At 44.0% G+C, this 24,882-nt stretch overlaps 1 protein-coding gene across 1 annotated transcript in view; it reads left to right on the top strand.

Moving 5' to 3' along the window:
- Window positions 1–24,189, top strand: part of notch2 (notch receptor 2) — a 45,665-nt gene extending 21,476 nt beyond the window's left edge. Inside the window, exons 3-35 of the mRNA XM_086088955.1 lie at window positions 354–628; window positions 1,448–1,655; window positions 1,763–1,896; window positions 3,224–3,346; window positions 3,524–3,757; window positions 5,190–5,345; window positions 5,932–6,117; window positions 6,301–6,414; window positions 6,508–6,621; window positions 6,707–6,940; window positions 8,231–8,341; window positions 8,735–8,927; window positions 9,037–9,182; window positions 9,304–9,417; window positions 9,854–9,973; window positions 10,054–10,206; window positions 10,364–10,592; window positions 10,798–10,999; window positions 11,837–11,990; window positions 12,123–12,307; window positions 13,117–13,249; window positions 13,355–13,606; window positions 13,871–13,983; window positions 15,103–15,638; window positions 16,849–17,190; window positions 17,892–18,034; window positions 18,112–18,316; window positions 18,505–18,592; window positions 18,678–18,828; window positions 19,176–19,495; window positions 19,590–19,737; window positions 20,410–20,507; window positions 21,224–24,189. Of these exons, the coding sequence (XP_085945081.1) occupies window positions 354–628; window positions 1,448–1,655; window positions 1,763–1,896; window positions 3,224–3,346; window positions 3,524–3,757; window positions 5,190–5,345; window positions 5,932–6,117; window positions 6,301–6,414; window positions 6,508–6,621; window positions 6,707–6,940; window positions 8,231–8,341; window positions 8,735–8,927; window positions 9,037–9,182; window positions 9,304–9,417; window positions 9,854–9,973; window positions 10,054–10,206; window positions 10,364–10,592; window positions 10,798–10,999; window positions 11,837–11,990; window positions 12,123–12,307; window positions 13,117–13,249; window positions 13,355–13,606; window positions 13,871–13,983; window positions 15,103–15,638; window positions 16,849–17,190; window positions 17,892–18,034; window positions 18,112–18,316; window positions 18,505–18,592; window positions 18,678–18,828; window positions 19,176–19,495; window positions 19,590–19,737; window positions 20,410–20,507; window positions 21,224–22,606 (7,297 nt within the window). The 3' untranslated portion in view covers window positions 22,607–24,189. The remainder of the gene's footprint in view (window positions 1–353; window positions 629–1,447; window positions 1,656–1,762; window positions 1,897–3,223; window positions 3,347–3,523; window positions 3,758–5,189; window positions 5,346–5,931; window positions 6,118–6,300; window positions 6,415–6,507; window positions 6,622–6,706; window positions 6,941–8,230; window positions 8,342–8,734; window positions 8,928–9,036; window positions 9,183–9,303; window positions 9,418–9,853; window positions 9,974–10,053; window positions 10,207–10,363; window positions 10,593–10,797; window positions 11,000–11,836; window positions 11,991–12,122; window positions 12,308–13,116; window positions 13,250–13,354; window positions 13,607–13,870; window positions 13,984–15,102; window positions 15,639–16,848; window positions 17,191–17,891; window positions 18,035–18,111; window positions 18,317–18,504; window positions 18,593–18,677; window positions 18,829–19,175; window positions 19,496–19,589; window positions 19,738–20,409; window positions 20,508–21,223) is intronic.
- Window positions 24,190–24,882: the final 693 nt, after the last annotated feature.

Below are 24,882 nucleotides of genomic sequence, written 5' to 3' on the forward strand. Positions count from 1 at the left end.
CACTTTCAGGTCAGAACTGGGAAAAATCAACTCTAAATCTAATTTCCAACCAAGCTTTTCATGCTAAAATCATAATTTCCTTACACGCAATGCCTTTTATTTTATTTTATACATGTGTTTGTAATTATCTCTAGGGCTGTCGCTAAAAAATCTTTTAGAATTAATTATCCTTTTGATGATTCCATCGTTTACTTAGCTATCCCCCCCAACTACTGTATTGTGTTATTTGGTATGCAAATGCATCATTCTTGACCATCATGAGTTGACCACATGCAACTTACCACACCCACTCCGTCCTTCCTGCTTTGAGATGTGCTTATTATTAACATATTGTTGTTTGGATCCCTGCACAGATGCGCGCCAGGCTTCCTGGGTGAATACTGCCACCATAAGGACCTCTGTCATCCCAGCTTCTGCTTGAACGGCGGGAACTGCTCTGTGAGCATGCTTGCCGGCGTACCCGTACCGGGCAGCGCCGCATGCGTCTGCCCTCTCGGCTTCATTGGCGAGCACTGCCACATTCCGCAGAACTCCACGTGCTACCCCACTAACCCGTGCGCCAACAAAGGCACATGTACCTTGCTGTCCCTCGACAAATACACTTGCAACTGCGCCCGAGGATGGGCAGGTGAGAGAAAGCCCTTTAGGGTTAGTAGATTTTTGTTTGTTTGTCCGTTCGTCGACCCGCATAAAGCTACTTTTGTTTAAAAGGGAGAGAAAAAACTTTAATACAGATTTAATATATACCTGTGGTTTACCAAATACAGTAAGTAACACTTTGCCCACGTCGTGGCGTGATGGCTAGCTCGACTTCGATTTTAGACATTTGTTTATCGTAGTGATCCGAAAATGGATCCAATCGGTGACTCAAATCCGTGATCCGATCCGAACTTTTATGATCCGTTGCACCACTATTTGCAAGTAGCAAGATCTTTACAAACATGCTGCAATGTGTATCAGCAGAATTTCAATTAATTTCAAAGAGGAAAATAGATTTGCTAAATGAGTTAATGATGGGGCGGCACGGTGGTTGACTGGTTAGCACGTCCGCCTCCCAGTGCAAAGGTTGTGAGATCAAGTCCGGGCTTCGGCCTTCCTGGGTGGAGTTTGCATGTTCTCCCCGTGCTTGCGTGGGTTTTCTCCGGGTACTCCGGTTTCCTCCCACTTTCCAAAAACATGCATGGCAGGTGAATTGGACACTCCAAATTGTCCATAGGTGTGATTGTGAGTATGGTTGTTCGTCTCTGTGTGCCCTGCGATTGGCTGGCAACCAGTACAGGGTGTACCCCGCCTACTGCCCGAAGCCAGCTGGGATAGGCTCCAGCAACCCCCGCGACCCTTGTGAGGACAAGCGGTACAGAAAATGGATGGATGGATGGAGTTAATGATGGCAATACTTTTCGACAGAGAGCATGATCTGTGTCTTCTCTTTCCATCTTCATCCTAGGACCACGATGTGAGCATGAGGACAGTTGCCTGTCAAGCCCCTGTGCCAATGGCGGATCGTGCCGCGCTCTGCCAGGTGGTAATTACCTGTGTTCCTGCCCACCTGGCTACACGGGTCTCCGCTGCCTCAATGACACCAACGAATGCGTCGCCTACCCCTCAAAATGTCAGAATGAAGGAGTGTGCGTCAACACCCCTGGCTCCTACAAGTGAGAATCTACATGGATGTTTGTCTCCAACTGCGATAAACTATTTCAAACTATTTCAAAAAGCACCCCAAGTGTTTCTTGCCACTGATCGGGCTTTACTTCCACAGATGTATCTGCGGTGCCGGGTTCACGGGTCGACACTGCGAGAGCTCGTACGTCCCTTGCTCTCCTTCGCCGTGTCTGAACGGAGGCACTTGCCATCAGAATTCTGAAACCAGCTACTCATGCCACTGTCTTCCAGGTAATGCAGGAAATGCACTGTAACTCATTTTCATTTTGGATGTGCAGTGTTAAAAACAACAACAACAATAACTAGCTGATGAGATGTGTTACAAATTACAGCTACTTTGTTACTGTATTTAAGTTGAATGTTTTTCTGACAATTTATAATCTATGCTGACCTGAGAGACTTTGAAAAAGAACATCTATGCTATGTGCTTGTCATCTGTCTGCCTAAAATTTCAGCTTTAAGGCTGTCACGAATAAATCTTTTTCCAGTTGATTATCCTATCGATTATTCCATAGATTACTTGGGTAATCGCAAAAACTATCTACCCATTGTAGTATGCGCTATACTGGTTGCCTTGTAGTCAAGCATAAACGTTCCTGGCTACCCATCTCCACATTCACCATTTTTGGGGCTGATTTAGCCAAACTCTTATTTCAATATACAGGAAAAAAGAAAAGTAAATTTTAGGCCATTTCTTGTGGTTGAATTTGCACATTTCCGTTTTATTTTTGTCAATTTAACCTTCATGCTGTAATTATTAAAACAAACAAAATGTTACTCACCATTTTTGCCTTTTACTTGAGTCACATTTAAAGTAACTAGTATTAATTGATTTTTTTTTTTTGGGCTGCTCTAGTAAGAACAAACATTTGTAGTTATACTTTTACTAGTCTTTTTTTACTGTACTTCTTAAATAGAGTAAGTACTTCAGCCACTTTTGGACGCGGCTAACTTTTTTTTTTTGATTTTGTCGTCTTGTCTTGTCTGAACGAGAGAGGATGTTTCATTGCAGTGTTTGAGACACAAACAGTCAGGTCCTCCTGGCTGTTTTGTATTAAACACACTTCCCTGTCAATCTGCTACAGTTAGCGAGTGGACGCCACAAACATGCGGCTGCTATTTCTACACTATCAGGGCATGTCATAATTCTTATGTACACGAGACGTTTGTCTACATAAGCGGCATCTCAGCCTCTATTTAACCCCTCTGTGTCATTCCAACACACCACGGGGGGGGGGGGATGATCGGCTTTAATCTGGGAACCAGAAATTTATAACTTAATGAATTCCCCCCAAAAAGGTTATACTGCATTTTACATTCATCTTGAAATTTCACGCGAAAGCCCGATATACTTTTTGTGATTTTTCTCAAGGATCATATATTCTCTGCATGCGTTGCGCCAGGTGGTGCAATAAGGACGTTCATGTATGTTTATGTTACCCGTAGTTTGTTGATTGTGTGTCATATTTAATTGTCAGGTTACATTTATGGTGCAATTCATTTGATTGCACATGCACTAATGTTTAACATATATTTCGTCTACTCTTTGTGGTGGCAGGATTCAATGGCACCAACTGTGAGAACAACATTGACGACTGCCCGGGTCATCAGTGCGAAAACGGTGGCACCTGCATGGATGGAGTCAACACCTACAACTGTCAGTGCCCTCCAGAGTGGACGGGTAAGACGGAATTAATGCCTGCGATGTGCAGCAGCTGGCTGTGTTTGTATGCTGTTGTGGTATTTTGTGCACTCGTGGGAATAACCGCTGTTTGCGTTGTCTTCATTTATCTCGCTCAATTCACTTTACTTTGCTCCTTCTGAAACACATTCCCGTGCCTTACTGCTCCTTTCACAGGCCAGCACTGCACAGAGGATGTAGATGAATGTCGCCTACAGCCCAACACTTGCCAGAACGGTGGTACCTGCAACAACCTAGCCGGTGGCTACGTCTGCGTGTGCGTCAACGGCTGGAGCGGGCCCGACTGCTCGGAAAACATCGACGACTGCGCCACTGCCGCCTGCACCCAAGGCTCCACGTGCATTGATCGCGTCGCCTCTTTCATCTGTCTCTGTCCACATGGAAAAACGGGTGAGCCAGTCGTAAAAGCCCTCTTAAAAGGAACCCCCCCGACTGTAATGACAAGTTTGTTACTAACATAACTACGAGATTCATTTTTCAAAAATAATTTTCAGTTTAATACATTTTGTAAAAACGTTATTTGGAGGTACACCGCCATTGTTATTTACGTGGCAACGCATTCCGTGCGTAGTGACGTAGAATGGCGGCTGGCTCTCTGCCAAGCAATGTGAAACGGCTAAAGAAGAAAGCAAGGTAAGCCTCCGTAGCGTTCCTAAAGGGACGATCAAAACTCTTGAATGCGTCTGGTGAATGACGAGAACCACGGTGTGGGGGAGGGTGACTCTCCCGATCGCATGTTGTTTGTTTAGGAACGCTACGAGGCTTAACTTGCTTTCTTTATAGGCGTTTCGCCAGCCAATGTTCTAACGTCACTACGCACGAAATGCGTTGCGACGCAAATAACAATGGCGGCGTACATCCAAATAAAGTTTCTGCAAAATGTATTAAACTGCAAATGATTTTTGAAAAATGAATCTCATAGTTATGTTAGTAACAACCAAATAAATAATATAGAGCTAACTTGTCATTACAGTCGGGGTTCCTTTTAAAACTACTGGGCGTGTCTTCCATTTGAATAAATAAACACTACTCTTCAAATAGTTGTCAGGTGGTGAAACTTGGTGGCTAGTTGAAGAAAGTAAGAAAGTGTTGCTGTATTAGAGTTGGTGGACAAAATGATAAGAAATGAAGAGATCGATAAGGAGGATTTAATACAATCATAATCATATTATATTCCAACGTGGAGAAGTTGACAGCTCGTTTTGAAGACTTGATCGCGAGTTGAGGCAACCGATGCCATCGAGAGCTCCATTGAAAGACTCAATTCTGACTGAATTGTTGTCGGACTGTTCCCGAAAAAGAACCGTTATTTTGGATTATTTCTCATGGTTGTTGATGCCGCCACAAGCTGCACACTGGCCCCTCCCCAATAAATACTTTACTTCTAAAAGACACCCGGTACTCCGCAGGTGAGTAAATAAAGGTCCCCAACCACTATAATACGAGGTAATTACAGTTACTCGTCAGAAGGAAATCGAAAAAGAAGAACAATTATTTTGCTTTCAGAAGATTAGACTATGGCGGCTGCAATCTGTGGAACAGGTCTAACCAGCAATCGTACTTTCTAAATATAGATGATTTTATTATTCTGCTGCTGCCTTGCTGCCTACCCTCAGGCAGAGGCTGTAGCCGCACTTCTATGGAATCTGACTCATGATCACAACACAGCTTACTAGCTTGGCGTATTCAGTCTGCAGATAATGATGATGTAAACGTGACCGATATTTTGGGACTTTTGAGTGTAACTTATGTATACTTTGAGAACGTCTCTGCTCGGGCTTCAAATCGTCCCTTTTCTTCACTTTTTTTTTTTTGTCTTCAGGTTTACTTTGTCACATAGACGACGCCTGCATCAGCAACCCTTGCAGGGAGGGATCCCAGTGCGACACCAACCCCATCAGTGGCATGTTCAACTGTAACTGTCCGCCGGGTTATGTCGGCAGCACCTGCAACGTCGATAGAAACGAGTGCATTATTGGTGAGAAAGATGTACTCTACACTGTACAGTGGTGGTATATTTATCTCATAACATTTGAAGTTGCAAATGGCAAATTTGAAATCTGATTGGTCAACGAAACTCCCAGGATAAAAGTCATTGACGCCCAGCCAAGGAGGTTGGTAATTGCCTACAGATGCAACAAAATGGCAGCCAAGCACTGTTTTCTATCAGATTGAATGGAGCTCCTCCCCTTACTTGAAAATAGTTCTTTCACACCAAGATGCTATAAGAAGTTGTCAGAGCAATATTTTATTTTAGACATGGCTTTGGCCAAATAGGTAAGTTTTCTGTAAATAACCAGATACATTCTCTGAAGACTATGGACAGATTAGGCAGATTAGATTGACATGGCAACGCATAGTAGCTGAAATTTGATTGGACAAAAAAAAAAAAATCGACATCCTCATACACTTTACTAGAAGCAATAGAGAAATGCTACAAAATGAAGAAAATAGACTGTTGTGAATAAATTAGAATTGAATGTATAGGTTTCCTTCTACTGTACATCCACCTTGCGTTTGCCGTCTTGTGCGACAATGACCCCTTCCATCCTCTTCATACTTAGGAAGCAACCCTTGCGAGCACGGCGGCCAATGCATGAACACAGACGGCTCCTTCACGTGCAACTGCGTGAGGGGTTACGCCGGGCCACGCTGCGAGCAAGATGTCAACGAGTGCGCATCAAACCCCTGTCAGAATGACGGCACGTGCTTGGATCGCATCGGCGACTACACTTGCATCTGCATGCCTGGTACGCTTCATGAAATCTTAGAAATTCACTTGTAAAGAAGTATTTTACAAACAAATGCAACATTAATACAACAAATATTACAGAACTTTTGGTAACGTAAATGTGTCGAGTGCTGCATTAAAGAACAAAATTGCCCGCCGCCAATGTGAATGTCAATTCCTTTCTTTTTCTGGCTTCATGCAGGATTTGAGGGCACTCACTGTGAGATCGAAGTGAATGAGTGTCTCAGCTCCCCCTGTCTGAACCAGGGAAAATGTCTGGACCAGGTTAGCCGCTTTGTCTGCGAGTGCCCAGCAGGTTGGTACACTTGAAGTTTGTGGCAAGTTGTACACATACAGTACTGTGAAAGGATTTCACAAGTATGGACTTGTGTCCATCTATATTCGTTAGGCTTCAGTGGCGAAACATGCCAAATAGACATCGACGAATGTTCGAGTACGCCCTGTTTTAATGGAGCCAAGTGTATCGACCGACCCAACAGTTACGACTGTGAATGCGCCGAAGGTAGGATTGCATGACTGACTGTGACTTAATAACCTAGAAGCACTATCAATTGATTCCAATATAACCGAACCCTTTCCCCGACTAGGCTTCACAGGTCTTCTTTGCGAAGAGAACATCAACGACTGCCAGCCGGAGCCATGCCACCACGGCGTGTGTAAGGACGGCATCGCCACCTTCTCCTGTGAATGCCACCCGGGATACGTCGGTTCCATCTGTAACATCCAAGTGCAGGAGTGCCACAGCAACCCTTGTCAGAACCGAGGACGCTGCATTGACCTGGTCAATGCCTATCAGTGCAACTGTCCACCTGGGACTTCAGGTAAGTTGCCCTGCTTGGCTGTGAAAATTGTTCATTGGGGGTCAGAGGGGGTGAGATGTAGTTATCAGATGATGTACTGTAAATGAGACAAATGGCGGTTCGCTCTACCTTAGAGCTTGCAACATTCTGCATGAGTCTAGTTTAAGCGCCATTACACCAAATTTCCTCCTGGATTATTACATTCAAGTGTACCACTGTTTCACCTGGTACGCGTGCCTGTACTGTCCTGAATTGACCAGAAATAGAGTACTGTAGTTCATTTTCACTTTCCAGTGTCATGCTCACACTTCCTCTCCTGTGAAGTTCCTCTTTTGAAAGTTTGCTTTGTATCGCACTTATGCGTTAGCTTCGTCATGCTGTGACACACTCAGAATATATTTGACTTTTGCTGAATTACTGGTTTGTCCACATTTTTCCACTTCCTGCTCAGGGCATTTTTAGATAGGTGTCTTCTATTGCCCCCTGGTGGCCAAGTGATTGTATTGTATAAAGTGGGAATCACTACATATACAAATATATGATAACAATTATAATTGTCTATTTTAATCATTTAAACCTAAATAGACCCCAAACACTCCCAAAACACTTTGATATTAAAATAAATGGTTTACAGATTATTTGTGGAGAAATGCACTGGAGGTCTTTTGACCCTGCCGTGTACCAATACCAATTGCAATTTTCCTATTAGTCATTTCTGGCCTATAAGGCGCACCTGACTATAAGCCACGCTAGCTAAATTTGGGGAATACTAAAGTTTGTTACACGTATAAGCCGCACCTGACTGTAAGCCGCAGGTGTTTTAATGTTACCACACCAGGCTCCCGCTACTTTCTTTTCCATAATGAAGGCGCAAATTGTCTCGCTCTTGTTCTGTCTCTCCTACTGTATTTGGTTAACTTGGTTTGTTTTGCTCTGCCTTGAGGCTCTTGCGCTTCCTTTATAGTGCGATCTTGTGATCTGATGGATAAGCAGCACCTTTGTATTAGCCGCAGGTGAAAAAAGTAGCGGCTTACAGTCCAGAAATTACTGTAGCTATTTTATTGCATTTCTAGGTACCCTCTTTTTACAACTTAAATGGCACTTATTTTACCTTGTTGAGTAGAAACATACTCAATATTTTAAGCACCACCAGGAACTAATTGCATTCGGGTCCCTTGAAATGCAGTACATAAAAGCCATTCTAAGATTTCATGAGTAAATTCTAATTAACCAATCTGCATCAGGGATTTTAAGTTGCCTTTCAATTATGTGTTTAAATACAGAGATGTTGTTTCATTTGACTTTCCTTAGGTGTGAACTGTGAAATCAATGATGACGACTGTGCCAGCAACCCCTGCGAGTATGGAGAGTGCCAGGATGGCATTAATGAGTACAAGTGTGTGTGCTCCCCAGGATACACAGGTATGCTTGGATGTTGGACTGAAACAATTAATCAAATAATTGAATCCCCCCCCCCCCCAAAAAAACTGTCAAACCTAAATCTCCGCCTCGAAGTTTGCAGTGATCATGTTTCCACGCGGACTAATAGTGCCTCAGACATAAAAATTACGTTAACAAATAAATGTGTACATTTTTTGGTAGCAACAAATTAATCATTCACTCTAAGCATGAATCAAAATCTTATCAACACTTATGTGTACTTACAAACAATGCATCTCAATGGGCATATAATAGTATGGAAAAGGATTTAATTGGTGTAATTCCTTTTCTTCCTGCTCATACCTACAGAATTTACTGATTGATGATGAGTAAGATTATGGCTGCTCACAATCATTGCACTCATTTCTCTAATAGGGATCAAATGCAACGTGGATATCAACGAGTGTAACTCCAATCCGTGCATGAGCGGCGGCACCTGCATTGACAAGGTTAACGGCTTCCACTGCCTGTGCCCGCCCAGCACCCACGGCCCTCGGTGCCTCTCGGGGATCAACCACTGTGAACCCCGGCCTTGCGAGCATGGCGAATGTATTGAGCAGCAACACGGGTAAAGTCATTCTGAGGTCTCAGCCCTCGTTTGTGTTCAGGTCTGCTCTCATTTATGCCGTGATTCCATGTGGTCACGTCTAAACACTCCCCGTTGTCCTCGTTACCAGGTACCATTGCGAGTGTGAACCCGGCTGGGGAGGGCAGCGCTGTGAGCAGGAGAAGGACGAGTGCCAGCCTAATCCATGTCAAAATGGCGGTTCATGCGTGGACCGACATAACGGGTACACTTGTGTGTGCCATCTTGGATTCAGAGGTAGTGGAGTGGTGGATTATTAGGAATGTGATGTTTAATATTCAGTTATTGGACTAGGGGGGGTGAAAACTATAACCTTTAGCGCTCATCTTCATTGGACTTTCTGTCTCTCTGTACTCAGGTGTGAACTGTGAGAAGAACATTGACGAATGTGCGTCCAATCCCTGTCTCAATCAAGGCATTTGTATCGACAGGATTAATGGTTACACTTGCCAGTGTAGTCCACCATTCACAGGTTAGGTCTCTAAATTTCAATTTAACGACTTGGTTTTTATTGTCCTCGTTCTCTTGAGCTTCCCTCTACATTGCTTACACTCACTTTTGCTTTTTACTCTATCTTTGAAAGGGGAAGTCAACCCCAAAAAATTCTTGGCAATAATATGTTCTACGCAGCCCCACTAGTCTAAATACGGTATTCTGGTTCATATAATCCAGCAGTTTTTATCCATATCAGAAGACGGCCATTTTGCCACTTGCCGTTGACTGAAGATGACATCACAGTTGCTCAGGGCTCAGGCAGCGACCAATCACAGCTTAGCTGTTTTCTGAAGCTGAGCTGTGATTTAGACTATATTCCCCTTTAATTTGTATGAATTTGTCCACAGGTTAGGTTTTTCAAGTGCGAGACAAAATCTGTGATCATTAAAAGACAGGTTCAATTGTCCTAACAGGTAAAAACTGTCAGGGCGAGCTTGTTCCTTGTGCTTCTCACCCGTGTGAGAGGGGAGGAGTGTGTCGTCCGACAGCAGACTACAGCTCCTACACCTGCCGGTGTCCTGCCGGATGGCAAGGTATGTCTTAGTTTGATGCAAGAAATTCACATTTCAATCAATGTGGAACTGAGATTTTTTCCATCCGTTTCTTCACACAGGGCCGCGCTGCACGGAGGACGTCAATGAGTGTAAAAAGAATCCTTGCCGAAACGCCGGTCGTTGCGTGAACAGCCCGGGCAGCTACATGTGCAAATGTCAGCCTGGCTACAGCGGACACAACTGTCAGACAGATGTTGACGACTGTTCACCCAGTAAGTTTGTCTTCAATGCTATTTAATGTACAACGAACTCAGATTCATAGCGAGGAATATGTTCCAGATCTGCAAAAAAAATATATTTAATTTATTGATTTAATTTCATTCATTTCTATCTGATTTCAATGAAATGTCTCTTTTGTGCGCTCGTCAGACCCGTGCTTGAACGGAGGCTCCTGCGTGGACGACGTCAGCGGTTTCGCCTGCGAGTGCCTCCCGGGTTTCGAAGGGGGTCGCTGCGAGACCGAGATCGACGAGTGTGCCAGCCAGCCCTGCTGGAACGGCGCCAACTGCCGGGATTACGTCAACAGCTTTGTTTGCGAGTGTCGGGCAGGTTTTGATGGATTCTTGTGCGAAAACAACATCCAAGATTGCACTGAAAGGTGAGCTGCACGATGAATGTGCTTCGAATGAGTCAATGTAATGTGGGCTTGAGATTTCACACCAAAGTCCAATATCCCAAACTTTTTGTGATTTAGTGTATGCTAAATGGCCAATACAAATACGATATTTGAAACAAAGATGCTGATGACTGATTCAGCACAATCAACGGAATGTTTCTGATCATTCCTCTCCCCCTTCCTCCAGTTCGTGTCTGAATAACGGCTCATGCATCGATGACGTCAACACCTTTTCATGTCGCTGCCGTCTCGGCTTCTACGGCACGTTCTGCGAGTATGAGCAGAACGAATGTGACTCCCAGCCTTGTGCAAATGGCGGCACCTGCACCGATGGCCTGGGCACTTACAGATGCACCTGTCCTGTGGGCTACAATGGACAAAACTGCCAGGTACGTGCCTTGTTTTGTTGTTTGATGTGATGAATTACAGTAGAAACAGCACAATCTGTTCACAAAAATTGGTCCATGTTGTTCAAAATATTGTTAGTGAGGTAATTTATTCCAACTCAAACTGTCGCCATTATAAAACTTTTATTAATTACATTTTTCCTCATGAATTGACCTATTGGCTCGTTTTTGTTTTAAGAAAAAATTGCCCTTTTTTCTGTGTTGCTGCTTTTTGAAACACCCTAAAATTCACTGTACTCTCTTATTTTACGTGGTATCTAGAGCTGTCAAACAAATTTTTTTTTAAATCAGATTAATCACATCTCAGAATTTTTATTAATCACGAATAATCGCTTAAGGCTTGTTATAAAAAAAAAATTTGCCCGCCAAATTTCAAGAGCACCTGTTATGTGTTAATTCTTTCAACATTTATTGTTATGAGGATGTCTTCATAATTTTTTTTGATCCACTTCACACGCTCATCCTCCTCATTTTCTAATCAGTTAATTACTTGCATAATTTTAAATGAAAAAAATTACCCCAATAGTTTGACATGAACAAATATTCAGAATGTCATTTGCACACATTTATTAATCGCTTTACTTTAATGCATGTAGTTATGTTTATTCCTCAAACATAACCTATGCTACCTTTAACGTAACCATGATCTGTCAATTTTAAGGATCATCTGCAGTCAAAATTAATAATGTGATTAATCTGCATTAATACATGATTAATGTGGTATATTTTTTGTGATTAATTATTTAGTTAACGCTTTAACTTTGACAGCACTAGCCCTCTCCAGTGACCCCAAACATTTGTTCGTTCTTCTGTTTCCAGAATTTTGTCAACCTGTGCAGCCAAGTGCGCTGTCACAACGGCGGCTCCTGCTCTCAGACAGCGACCTCCTGGACCTGTCACTGTAAAATGGGATGGACTGGACTCTACTGTGACGTCCCCAATATGTCTTGCCAAGACTTTGCTGCTCGGAATGGTGAGGAAATTGCTGTGATCGTATACTGTACAGTACTCTCAAAAGGTTTTACCAAGTCGTGTATGAGATTTAAATCTTACATGTAACTAAAATCATTGATTTTTTTGGGGGGGTTATTTGTGAATTCTGTAGGTCTGGAAGTGGAGAATGTTTGTAAAAATGCAGGCCGATGCGTGAACATGGGAAATTCCCACCAGTGTCAGTGCCAGCCAGGATACACGGGCAGCTACTGTGAAGATATGGTCGATGAATGCCAGTCTAATCCTTGCCGCAATGGAGCTACATGCAAGGACTATCAGGGCACATATGAATGTGTCGTAAGTCTATTTTTTTTTTTTTGTATTTGTTTGCACTTAATTTAGCTTGGTACCTGGGCCTTCTGACTTAGTCCACTTCTTAATTCCATGACTATCATGTTGCAATTTTAGAAATCACCAGTACTGTACAACGGTAATAATATTTGGACCAATTCAGCCTAATAACATGACCAATCAGAGTATTAGAAAAATGCTGATGTCGTCAAAGGCCAGTGCTATGGCTGAACAGGATGAATTTGAAATGTTTGGTAACTAAAGCTAATATAGTTTGACTTACATCATCCAGCAGTACTCATTCTGAAGGCCCTTGGCAAATTCGATTTGATATGGTAACACATAGAAACTTAAATGTGATGGGGCTAAGGGTGTCAAAATTAATTGTGTTAATTTTGAGTTAATTTAAAGTTCCTTTAACACCACAAATTGTTTGTAAACGTGCGATTAATGACTGCCCCTAACTTGGAAAGCATGTACTAGGGGAATTCGAGTCGTAACGCATCAGACACGTCCACGTCAAAAATTTAGCAGTAATAAATTTAATAAGAATGCTTATATTTCTGGAGACTAGGGTCAAGTTGTATTTTACAATTTGATGTGTATTTTACAAAAAAAATGCTGAATTTCACAAGTTACTTCAAGTTAAAGATTAGATAGCTCTTAAGATGAAAAGAAAAATACACTGAGCTGTCACCAACGTCTTACAAATGCAATGATGCCATCTAGTGGCAGAAAAATGACCTCAACACAAATCAATATCACGCTAATTTTTACAGCGCAGTACATCTTTTTAACATATTTTGTTTCTGTAGTGTAAACCAGGCTACCAGGGAGTGAACTGTGAGTATGATGTTGACGAATGCCACTCGAGGCCCTGTCTCCACGGAGGAACGTGCATAAACCTCATCAACCACTTCACCTGCTCCTGCCCACCTGGAACACAAGGTGTGAGCCCTACGACAAAATGACATCCGTCCTCTCAAAAGAGACCCCCTGCCAACACACACCTTTTTTTAATATCACATTATCTACTTGTCATCTATTCTGTAGGCCATCAATGCGAAGTGAACATAGACGACTGCGCACCCAAGCCTGGCTCATGGAAGCCCCGCTGTCTTAACGGTGGTCAGTGTGTCGACGGAATAGGACGATACACGTGCTCCTGCCCGCCTGGTTTCGTCGGCGAACACTGTGAGGGCGATCTGAACGAATGCCTGTCCGGACCTTGCCACGCCGCCGGCAGCCTGGACTGCGTGCAGCTTGTCAATGACTACCAGTGTCGCTGCCGCCTTGGATACACGGGTATGCTCCCGTTTCTTGTCTCCGCTGCACTTCTTAGTGATGTGAAAATAACGCAAACAGATGATTGGATTTTTGTACATCTACATATAGATGTATATGCATAACAATGCTTCTTTGACACAATCGACTTTGGCACCATCTTGTCGCGAGCTTTTTCGGCAAATATCTTTGTGATTTCATGATTCGTGAGTAGGAATGGGTTCGCTGTTTTGTTTTTGCTGCATTAGTTTTCACTCTGACGTGTCTCCTCCTCTCTTTCCAAAGGTCGCCATTGTGAGTCCATGGTGGATTTGTGCCTGTCCAAGCCGTGCCATAACAGCGGCGTCTGCTCCATGAACACCAGCTCAGTCCATGGCTATACCTGCTCCTGTCCTCCTGTAAGTTTCCCATGTCAGTTGTTCATCAAGACCATCAAGTTGTAGTTTTTCCTTTTTTTACTGTATGTGTCCGTGAGTACCAGGAATGAGCTTTGGACAATTTTTGCTTCTTGATCCAATATGGCAAAAATGTACCTGGACCAAGCCCTAACTTGAATACTGAGAAGTTGTGAGTCAGTAGTTCTCACACCAAGCGCCACCTCTAAAAATATTTGGCTCTCCAAGTACCATCATAATGACCAACATTAACTCATTCACTCGCAGCCATTTTCACTGAAGCAACCCCCTTCGCTCCTGGCTGTTTTACTGGATTTTGACTGATTTGCAAGGACCACAGAATATTGTGTTTTATTGCTATAAAAAAAACATGGAACCTACCAAAAGAAAGATTAGAGTCTTTTCTCTCACCAGGAAAATAAGTATATTTGTATCGGTTTCCATTTTGCAGCAATTAGCATTAGAATATAGCAAAGTTTCATCATTATTCACAAATCTGTTTAAAACAATGGCAAAAAGAGCTTGTTGCAACATGGCCCTGGCTGAGCTCTTATACTCTGCTGCCACCGACTGGTCGTTTTTGTAATAACTACAATTGCTTTAAGCTTTCTCTTCAGTTCAGAGGCTGCGTCAAAGCCTTCTGTATGCTCTAGCAACACCCCCCCCCCCCCCCAGAAAAAAACTTATAAATATATTTTTGGAACCATGGTAATAATTCAAATAGAACGTATTCATTCTGAGTTAAAATGCAGTTGCGTAATAGGCACAAGTGGTTGGGTACAATGCAATCGAAACACTCCTGGATGTATTAGATATGAATTTTTCTTCAGTAAACACATGTAAACTCTTTAAATCAAGTTACTACTCTTATTTCCCCAGCACTTCATTCCTCATATTGCACTTTTAATTCTTAATGCTTGTTTTTCTCTTAACTAACCTCTTCCCCTTCTTTAATCCTCACGCTTGCGTCAGTGGGCCAAACCATGGCAGAGGTATGGTAGATGAGCAGTAGATTTCTTCTGACATTTTGCAAATACTAATAGAAAAGTACTTTCCTACACATGCCGTTTTAAGGCTCTATTTCCACTTCATAAACGTGTATAAATTCAATTTTGTTTTTAGGGCTTCGCTGGATTCAACTGCGGTGATCTGGAAGGCTACAGCTGCGCCAAGCTCCACTGCCAAAATGGCGGCAACTGCGTGGAGTCTCCAGTGGGCCAACTCTACTGCCAGTGCCAACCAGGCTTTAGCGGGCCGCACTGCGAGAGCAAGCAGACGTGCCCGACGCCCTGCCAAAATGGCGGGACCTGCATTAGCGACCCTTCCAACCCGTACCTGTACAGCTGCCGCTGCCCCACGCACTTCTCCGGGCGCTACTGCGAGAACAAAGTCTCCGTCCCGCACAGACCCTCCTGCCCGTATCTCCAATGTGAGCATCAGTCGGGGGATAAAGTGTGCGACACGCAGTGTAACAACCACGAGTGTCAGTGGGACGGAGGCGACTGCTCGCTTAACTGGAAGCAGCCTTGGGTTAACTGCACCGCCAATGTTCCTTGCTGGGATTACTTTAAAAACGGACGTTGCGACAAGGAGTGCGACAACCCCGGCTGCCTCTTCGATAGCTTTGAGTGCCAGGAACATGCGCCCAACAGCTGCAAGTAGGTCACACATTATTTTTATTGAAAAGAGTACGGAAAAGGATTAGGGCCAGTGAAAAGAAAAAAAAACAAGTTTGGCAGGATTCTGACTTTATTCTCAGAGTTCTCACTTTAAAGTAAGAATTCTGACTTTAATCACACAATTCTGACTTTAAAATGAGAATTGCCACAATTGTCACTTTAAAGTGAGAATTCTCACTTTAAATTGAGAATAATAGTAGCACACTAATTCTGAAGTCAGAATTCTAAGATTAAAGTCAGAATTCTGAAGTCAGAATTCTAAGATTAAAGTCAGAATTCTGAAGTCAGAATTCTAAGATTAAAGTCAGAATTCTGAAGTCAGAATTCTAAGATTAAAGTCAGAATTCTGAAGTCAGAATTCTAAGATTAAAGTCAGAATTCTGAAGTCAGAATTCTAAGATTAAAGTCAGAATTCTGAAGTCAGAATTCTAAGATTAAAGTCAGAATTCTGAAGTCAGAATTCTAAGATTAAAGTCAGAATTCTGAAGTCAGAATTCTAAGATTAAAGTCAGAATTCTGAAGTCAGAATTCTAAGATTAAAGTCAGAATTCTGACTTAAAAAAGTCTGAATCCTGCCAACCATTTTTTTCTCTCTTCACTGGCCCTATTCCTCTTCCGTATAAATAATATAGAGATTACATCAGCGGTGGGCAATCTCGGTCCTTGAGGGCCAGAGTCCTGCAGGTTTTGGAGGTTTCTCACTTCCAACACAAGCTGATTCCAATCAGCAGGATCGTTATCAGGCTTATGCAGAGTTGCTGTTGAGCTGATCATATATCAGCTGTGTTGGAGAAGGACAACATGCAAAACCTGCAGGACTCCGGCCCTCAATGCCCACCTCTGGTTTACATCAAAATGTACACCAAATGTACAGTTTGGGCTCTTTTATTGTCCCTGCCTCTATTGTATCGCCCCCTGGTGGCCAAGGCGCTTGCACCCGAAGGAGCACAATGTGCGGCTTGAACAGATTTATGGCATTTTCATTCATTTAATTGGGAAAATTGTTGTGAGTCATGTGTGGATGAACAAAAATAACATTTAAATTCATGACTATTTTATACTAATGGCATGATGTGGTGTTAATTACAAACTTTATCAGTAAAAGAAGGCAAAATGACCACAAACCAGCATAGTAAAACCAAACAAGGCCTAAAAAAAAAAAATTAACACCCAACTATGAATTTTCCAGGTACGACAAATACTGTCCCGACCACTACGGTAACCTTGTGTGCGACCAGAGCTGCAACACGGAAGCCTGCGGCTGGGACGGCCTGGACTGCGCCAGCGAAACTCCGGCCAAAGTGATCGACGGCACCCTAGTTATCGTGGTCCGGCTTCAGCCTAAGGAGCTGATCGAGGACTTGCGTGGTTTCTTGCGCTCTCTGGGAGCCCTGCTACACACCAACCTGAAGGTGAAGCTGGATGAGAACAACGAGCCCATGGTGTACCCGTACTACGGGCCGGAGGATGGCCACGGGCGGCTCTTACAAAGAGGCAAAAGAAAGCGTGAGATGGAAAGAGAGGTTATAGGGTAAGGATAGAACTAACTCTTGCATGTTTCACATTTAAGCAAGGTTTGTCCTGACTCCCAATTATTTATTATATGTTGTCTGGATAAATTCAGTGCTTAAAAAGTGCAGTCCACACATGTGTATATCATTGCTTCATGAAAAGGGATTAAGTGACAGATTTGATTGCATTAGTATTGTAATCTAAGTTTTGAATTACCGCTTTATTGATTTCTGTTTATGCCGTATTTGTTAGGTAGGATTTTGTAAAGTTGGATTGAATACAGATTAATTTACTGCTTGTGTTGTTGGAAAATACATGAGAAGAGAACCTTGATTTTTTTATTTTATTTTTATTTATTTTTTCTTCTTCTTCTTTTTAGAGCTCAGTATTGTTCATTCGGAAATGTCATCATCATTGCTCTTTTATTTTTATTTTTTTTATTTTTATTTTTTTATTTATTTTTGTGTGTGTGGGTGAGTTTTTTTTTCTTTTTCGTAACCACATTATTGAAGGAAAAAAAGTCTATTGGATAAAAAAACAAACATTCAACCCTATTTCCTTGTTTGAGAATCCGCTCGTCCGAAAAATGTGCACTAGACATTTGTGGCTCCTTGATAGTCTTAGGAGCATAAAGTCATAGGGTTTAAAACCAGAGTCTTTATATGTAGAAAACCATGAGCATTAATTGTGAATAAACCCTATTTTTTTGTTTTTTTCCAGTTCTGTGGTCCACCTGCAAATTGACAACCGCGAATGTTCCCAGAAATCCGAAGACTGTTTCTCAAACACCAACGAAGCCGCTTCCTTCATCGCAGCGGCGCACATCAAGGCCGACCTGCCTTATCCTCTCGTATCTGTTAACAGTAAGTCGGTCCACTATCTCGTCTCGGAAAACAAGAGACACTATTCGGTATTCACGCTGCTCCCTTTTACCCCGCAGGTGACCTGACGGTTAATAAGATGCCCACGTTTCCCATGTACGTGATCGGTGTTGCTTTTGTCATCATTCTGCTCATTCTGGTCTTGGGGATGCTGGCGGCCAAGAGAAAAAATAAACATGGCGTGCTGTGGCTGCCCGATGGCTTTTTGGCCAATAAGAATGACAAGAGGAGAGAACCTGTTGGTCAAGATGACTTTGACTTGAAGTGAGTGGACGTTTTAATTTTCATGCTGGATTTACACTAAGACTACACATTTTTATGCCCAAGTGGCAGGATGACAATTTTTAAGAACCACTGACGGTCTTGTGTCAGCCATCAGTTTAGTATTTCTTTCTGCTTAACCTGATCGATGGCACGTGAATAAAAGTAAAACACTTCTATTTTCACACCAGAAATTTCAAGAGCCAAGATGGAGCCATGATGGATGGAGGTCAGGGCCAGAGGTGGATGGAAGATGAGGTTCCAGCTAAGATTCCAAGGGTGAGCATGAAAGAAAACACTTTTAGGGCAAGTTGTTGTTGTTGCTATTGTGCGCATGTTCAAAGTTCACGTCGCCTTTTGGTAGAATGAAGACAAGCCCTTGCTCATGTCTTCGGACGGAGGAGTTGACCGGAGGGAGTGGACCTTGCAACATCGCAAGGCCGCTGACGTCATCCTTACCCCGCCGCAAGCTGACGTGGATACGGACTGCCTGGATGTCAACGTCAAGGGACCTGGTAAGAATTTCATGAGGGGGAAAAAAAGTGTATTTGTCTCAATTTCTGTTTTGCAGCAATTAGCATCAATGTTTACATTCCTGGTGGAAACAGTCAAAAAGAGCTTTTTTGCAACATGGCTCTGGCTGATGTCTTATACTCTCCTGTCACCTGCTGGCCGTTTTTTGTAATAACCACCTCTTCATGTCAGAAGCTGCATCAAAGCCTTCTGTATGCTCTAACATAAAAAAACACATTAAATTAAAACGTGTAAATGCGTTTTTGGGAGTGAAGACATAGTATTGAAAAAAATATTTACAGGTTTTTGGGTTTGAATGAGTTCATGCCTGACACCTCTCCTCTTTCAGATGGTTTCACCCCGCTGATGTTGGCTTCACTCCGCAACGGCGGAGGCCCCGACTGCTCGTTCACCGGCGAGGAGGAAGAGGAGAGCGGAGGCGATGAACCGGGTCCAAGCGTCATATCCGACCTGATCGCGCAGGGCGCCTCGCTCATGGCCCAGACGGACCGCACGGGAGAGACGGCGCTCCACCTCGCCGCCCGCTACGCCAGGGCGGATGCCGCCAAGAGACTGCTGGACGCCGGCGCCGATCCCAACGCCCACGACAACATGGGTAGAACACCTTTGCATGCTGCTGTGGCAGCGGACGCGCAGGGAGTCTTCCAGGTGAGGTGTCAACGTCACTTCTACATTTAGCCCTTTTCACCATGATGTCACATGATTCTCAGCCAATCACATTTCTCTCTGTGCATCTTCATAGATTCTCATTCGCAATCGCGCAACAGATCTGGACGCCCGAATGAATGACGGCACCACGCCACTCGTCCTGGCAGCCAGGTTGGCCGTGGAGGGCCTGGTAGAAGAACTCATCCACTGCCATGCAGACATCAATGCTGTTGATGATCATGGTCAGTCATGCAAAAGTGAAGCCTTGATATGCTTCGCAAGCATTGGAATGTATGGATAATATGTATCAAAATGTATCTTTTCTTCAAGTTGACTGTAATGTTTTTTGTTTATTGTGCTTTTATACCTGTAGGTTTATAATTGCTTATAAGTGCCACAAGATGGCAGCAAAGCACTATTCTACTAGACTAGGCTTTAGGCCATAGGTGTCAAACTCCTCCTGTCCTCGAGGGCCGCAGTCCTGCAGGTTTTGGAGGTTTCCCTCTTACAACACAAGCTGATTCCAATCAGCAGGACCGTTGTCAGGCTTATGCGGAGCTTGCTGATGAGCTGATCATATATCAGCTGTGTTGGAGAAACGGAAACATCCAAAACCTGCAGGCCTGCGGCCCTCTGGGACCGGGGTTTGACACCTATGCTTTAGGCTGTAACATAGATAGACCTGGACTCATTTCAACATATTTCCTTGGTTTCAAGATCCCACGTGATGGCGCCAAAGCACTGCTTGTATACAAGGCAGGGCTGTGGCCTGAGCATATAAACAGAAAATAGACAAGTTTTTGAATACATTTGGCTGATTGGTTCTAAAAATAATAATATAATAATGTCTGTAAGCATTTATTTTTCAACTTCTGGGTCACCTTTTTTGTGCGTGTCCTTTCTTATCATTCCAGGCAAGTCCGCTCTTCACTGGGCTGCAGCAGTCAACAATGTGGAGGCCACGCTTGTGCTCTTGAAGAACGGAGCCAACCGCGACATGCAGGACAATAAGGTCCGCTCAAATACTGTTTTGTGTTGTATTTGTACAAGTGTGACTATATACTGTCAGTGGTAACTTGACTTATGGTTAAATTCGTTCTGTGACCAAGCTTGTAACTCAGTGTGATGCAAATCACTTTTCCACAATTAAATTAATTGAAATATCGTTAATTAATTCCTGCCTTTGATTAACATCACAAAGGTGAAGAAGAGGGAGAAGACTCCTGGAAAGAAGCACAATGTCCCGAAACTGCCAAATTGTATTTGTGGGTCTACTTTCATGATAGACATTTAGCACCTACCATATTTCAATTCAACAAATGAAACTGACTGTGGGGGCTGAATTACAAAATAAATGAATTTTTGAACATTTTCAATAATAGAAATAACTACATATACTCATCAAGCCTAAAATGGCTGCTTCAAACCAAAATGGCAGACTTTCTGTGTTCTTCTCATGTTACTCACTAGGCCACACCCCTACAGTGTATACAGTAATTACTTTATAGCACCAGTTTAGTACTTCTCGTTCCATTAACTAACATAGCAAAATGGCTGTTTTGGGGGTCACCAGAACAGATTGATAGTATTTCAACTCATTTCAATGAAGACTTTCGAGCTTCGTCACGGCATGAATCAAACATGCAAGTCCAGTCACCACTGGATGAGTGAAAAAAAAGAAAAAAAAAGTGGGCAACTCAACCTGACGCCTTGAAATCTTTCACGCAGGAGGAGACCCCGCTGTTCCTGGCAGCCAGAGAAGGCAGCTTCGAAGCGGCTCAAGTGCTCCTTGACCACTACTCAAATCGCGACATCACCGACCACCTGGACCGTCTCCCCAGAGACACGGCTCAAGAAAGAATGCACCACGACATAGTGCGCCTGCTGGACCAGTACAATTTGGTTCACAGCCCCCACAACGGGCCTAATCACATGGGTGGAAACTCCTCAGTGATGTGCGGGGCCAACGGAGCCGCCTTCATCGGCATGCGTCCCGGCCCGCAGGGGAAAAAGAGCCGGAGGGGCAGCGCCAAGATGGGAGGTGTCGGCGGGGGAGCGAAGGAGCCCAAAGACGTGAAGGCCAAGCGAAGAAAGAAGCCCGCCGGAGGAGAGGGCCCGGCTGCGGGTGCCGGCGGCGGAGGTGGCGTGAACGGCGTGAAGGCCGCTGGAGGACTTCCTGAAAGCTCCGTCACCATGTCGCCCGTCGATTCCCTGGAGTCGCCGCACTCGTACGCAGGAGACGCGTCCGCCGCGGCCTCCTCTACTGCCAACTCTCCGCCCCTCATGAGCAGCCCCGGAACCAGACCCATGCTGCCCCCCGTTAGCCACATGCTAGGCCAACAGCAGCAGCAGCAGGCGTGGGTAGGCATGACCAAGCACGGCTACGGCAACCACATGTTCGGCCTGGTGCCCCACCCCATGGGGGGAACCCACCGCGGCATGGCCCAGCACCATGGCCAGGGGGGCCCCATGATGACCCCCATGAACGTCACCATGAGTCGGGAGCAGCTGCCCCCCATCGTCACCTTCCAAATGATGCCGCCCGGCGGTGGCCAAGGCATGCTGAAGCAGCCCCAGCAGGGCCACGTGCAGGTGACTCAGGCCCAGACCCAGAACCCCCAACCGGGCCCCGGCCACCTGCACTGCAGCCAGGGCTTGATGTACCAGATGCCCGAGCAGATGAGCTTGGGGCTGCCCCGCCCCATGCAGCACCCCCACACCGTCACCCACGGAGGGCCGCTGCCTTCCTATCCGCCCATGCAGAGCCCGGTGGACAAGTACCCCACCCCGCCCTCCCAGCACAGCTTCACCCCCGCCGGCTCCGAGGGCACCACCCCCGGCCACCCGCCGCACCCTCCCAACGAGCACCCCTATCTCACGCCCTCGCCCGAATCCCCGGACCCTTGGTCGTCGTCCTCGCCGCACTCCAACTCGGACTGGTCCGACGTCACCACCAGCCCCACCCCGCTGGGGAACGGCCACCACCCGCTGCCCTCCGCCCGCCATACGCACATTCCCGAGCAGGTGCAGCTGCAGCCACAGGCGCAGCCGGCGCAGCAGCAGGCGTCCCAGCAGCCGCCGGCCCTGGGGAGCAGGCAGGTGTTTGCGTAGGCGGCGGGCAGGGGGCCGAGCAGCCAAAGAATGACTCCTGGTGGGGGTTCTATGCGCTTCCACGTTGACGCGTAGTGACTTTCTTTGTTCCCGGCGTTATCTTATAGCCTTCTCTCTTTGCACTTAAGAAAACTTGTGTATAGTTTCTCAAATGTCTCGAGCTAGAAATCAAATACCAGGTGGTGCCTTGACTTAACCAGTGAAGTAAATCGAGTTGTGCGGCAAAGTACCACAGTACAGTATACCAAAATGTTTAAAAAAAAAACTTTCATTGTGAGCGCCAATGTCTCCACGTGTACCGAACAAACTCACGCAACTTTCATTTGGCAACCAACCATGGACGTTTTATTGTTATTTTTTTTATGATCACATGCACAGAGACGGACATTGAGATGGGAAAGCGGGGATGTTCTGCATCGATCGATACTTTCTGCTACGTGCTCTTCTATTTATGCCGCGATTCGTGTTCATGTTGAAACCACTCCCCCTTTGGCCAAGTGCATCGGACTGGATCGCCTCCTTTGTTACTCACGAGACCATCTGAAGCTTTTAATTGTTGCATGTTGGTAGTTTGAAAGAACAATCCTATTGCCAAAGCGCCGTGGATTTTGTTGTCTGTTGAAACCTACATGGACGCACAGCACATTCTGCTTGTAAAGTCTGAGATTTTACTTAGCAACGATTTTTTTTTTTAATGGCTCTTTTTTTTTTTTATATATGAATACTGTTCGCACTTGTTGAATAATTGTGAATGTTACAAAGGTGCATGATGATTATTTGTAAACTGCCTCTTTTTCCTCCAAAACTATGTAACCTTTTTTTTTTTTTTTTTTTTTGCTTAGTTACAATCATTGTCTGTTGTAGTTGACGCATAAGCCAAGTCTAGAGGTCAAATCAAAGTATTTTGTGACTTTGCGAGTGCTTTTGTTTCTGGAAACCCACTTGAGTGCTTATTCCATATCCTTGATATCCATCTGAATGTACTAGTACACTCTGTTCTCACTCATAAGACTATTCAGTGCACTAGTAGCACTGTGTCCTACTCGTAATGTCTTTTCCACTTTTAAGTGCTAGTAAATTATTCCGCTTCACTATTTGCACTACTTGTTCCAACTTAGTTACGTGTCTCACGCTAGTACTGGATGCTAGTAGTTAGGACCCAAATACCCAGTAACGTGCTCTACCTGTGCAGAAGTAGTGGACACAACTTTACTAGTAAGACAATTGTTTTACTAGTGTACCGAATTATCCTACAAGCGAAGGCAAAGTGCCGACAAGTACGTGGACCTTAAGGTCAAGGATATGGAATAAATGTTTAAACGACTTTTAAGTACCCATGTGCAATGCTCGCAGACTTTGCAATTGACAATAATCTCAAGCAAGTAATGGTTTGAATATCCACAAAACTCAATATTTCTGCACATATAGCAGGTAAAAGCTGTGTTTATAAAGTCTGTGTATATAAATGTTTCTTATCTTAGACCATATGAAGTAGTTGTGGCCGTGTTTCGTAAGCTAGAGCTCAAACTGTTGTTGAAAAAGATCAGCCAAGTTTCTCTTTTCAATTAAAGCCCGGATCATCAGATGTGTCTGTTATTTTCTTACTCTATTCAGTTTGATTTTTTTTTTTTAATAAAGGCTCATAGCACCCTGTAAGTATTCAGGGGAATTTGCAATATGGCCTCACATAAATTATGTCGATGTACATACATTTACAATTACATTTTATTGCTCCAACATTGCAATGACACATTATGACGACATACGACGACGACATTACAAATTCAACACAATCTTTAGCTTTTATTAGTATTAAGCAAAGGGATAGGGTTCCAAACAAGATAAAGGGTTTGTAGCCAATGTAATGGTTTCAAGTGAGGGTTTCTTCTTTCTTGGTCAGGGTTTGTAGCTTGGGGTTTCAAGTTTAGGTTATAATTTTAATTAAGAGCACGGTTTCAAAATAGGGTTTCAATACCAGTGTTAGAGAGACTCTCCTAGTGGCTATGACCATCTTTCTTCTATTTTCTTCCCTTTTCCACTCTTCCCACCTCGTTACTCAACTAGTCATGGCTCCAGGATTTCTATCTATCTATCTATCTGCAGATATTGCCATCAGTCTTTCCAGTCAGTTGATCTATTTACTTTAATTCGTCTGTATGTACAAATATATTATGTAATATTAATATATATAATAACTAATTAAAAAAATTAATTTTAGTGTTACAAAGCATTTCCGTCTGCAAAGCTAATTGTGTTGTGCAGTTGGCTAACTGGCC

This window comes from Leptonotus elevatus, chromosome 11 (genome assembly GCF_054856555.1).
Source record: "Leptonotus elevatus isolate MCC_2025b chromosome 11, RoL_Lele_1.0, whole genome shotgun sequence".
NCBI classification, from domain to species: domain Eukaryota; kingdom Metazoa; phylum Chordata; class Actinopteri; order Syngnathiformes; family Syngnathidae; genus Leptonotus; species Leptonotus elevatus.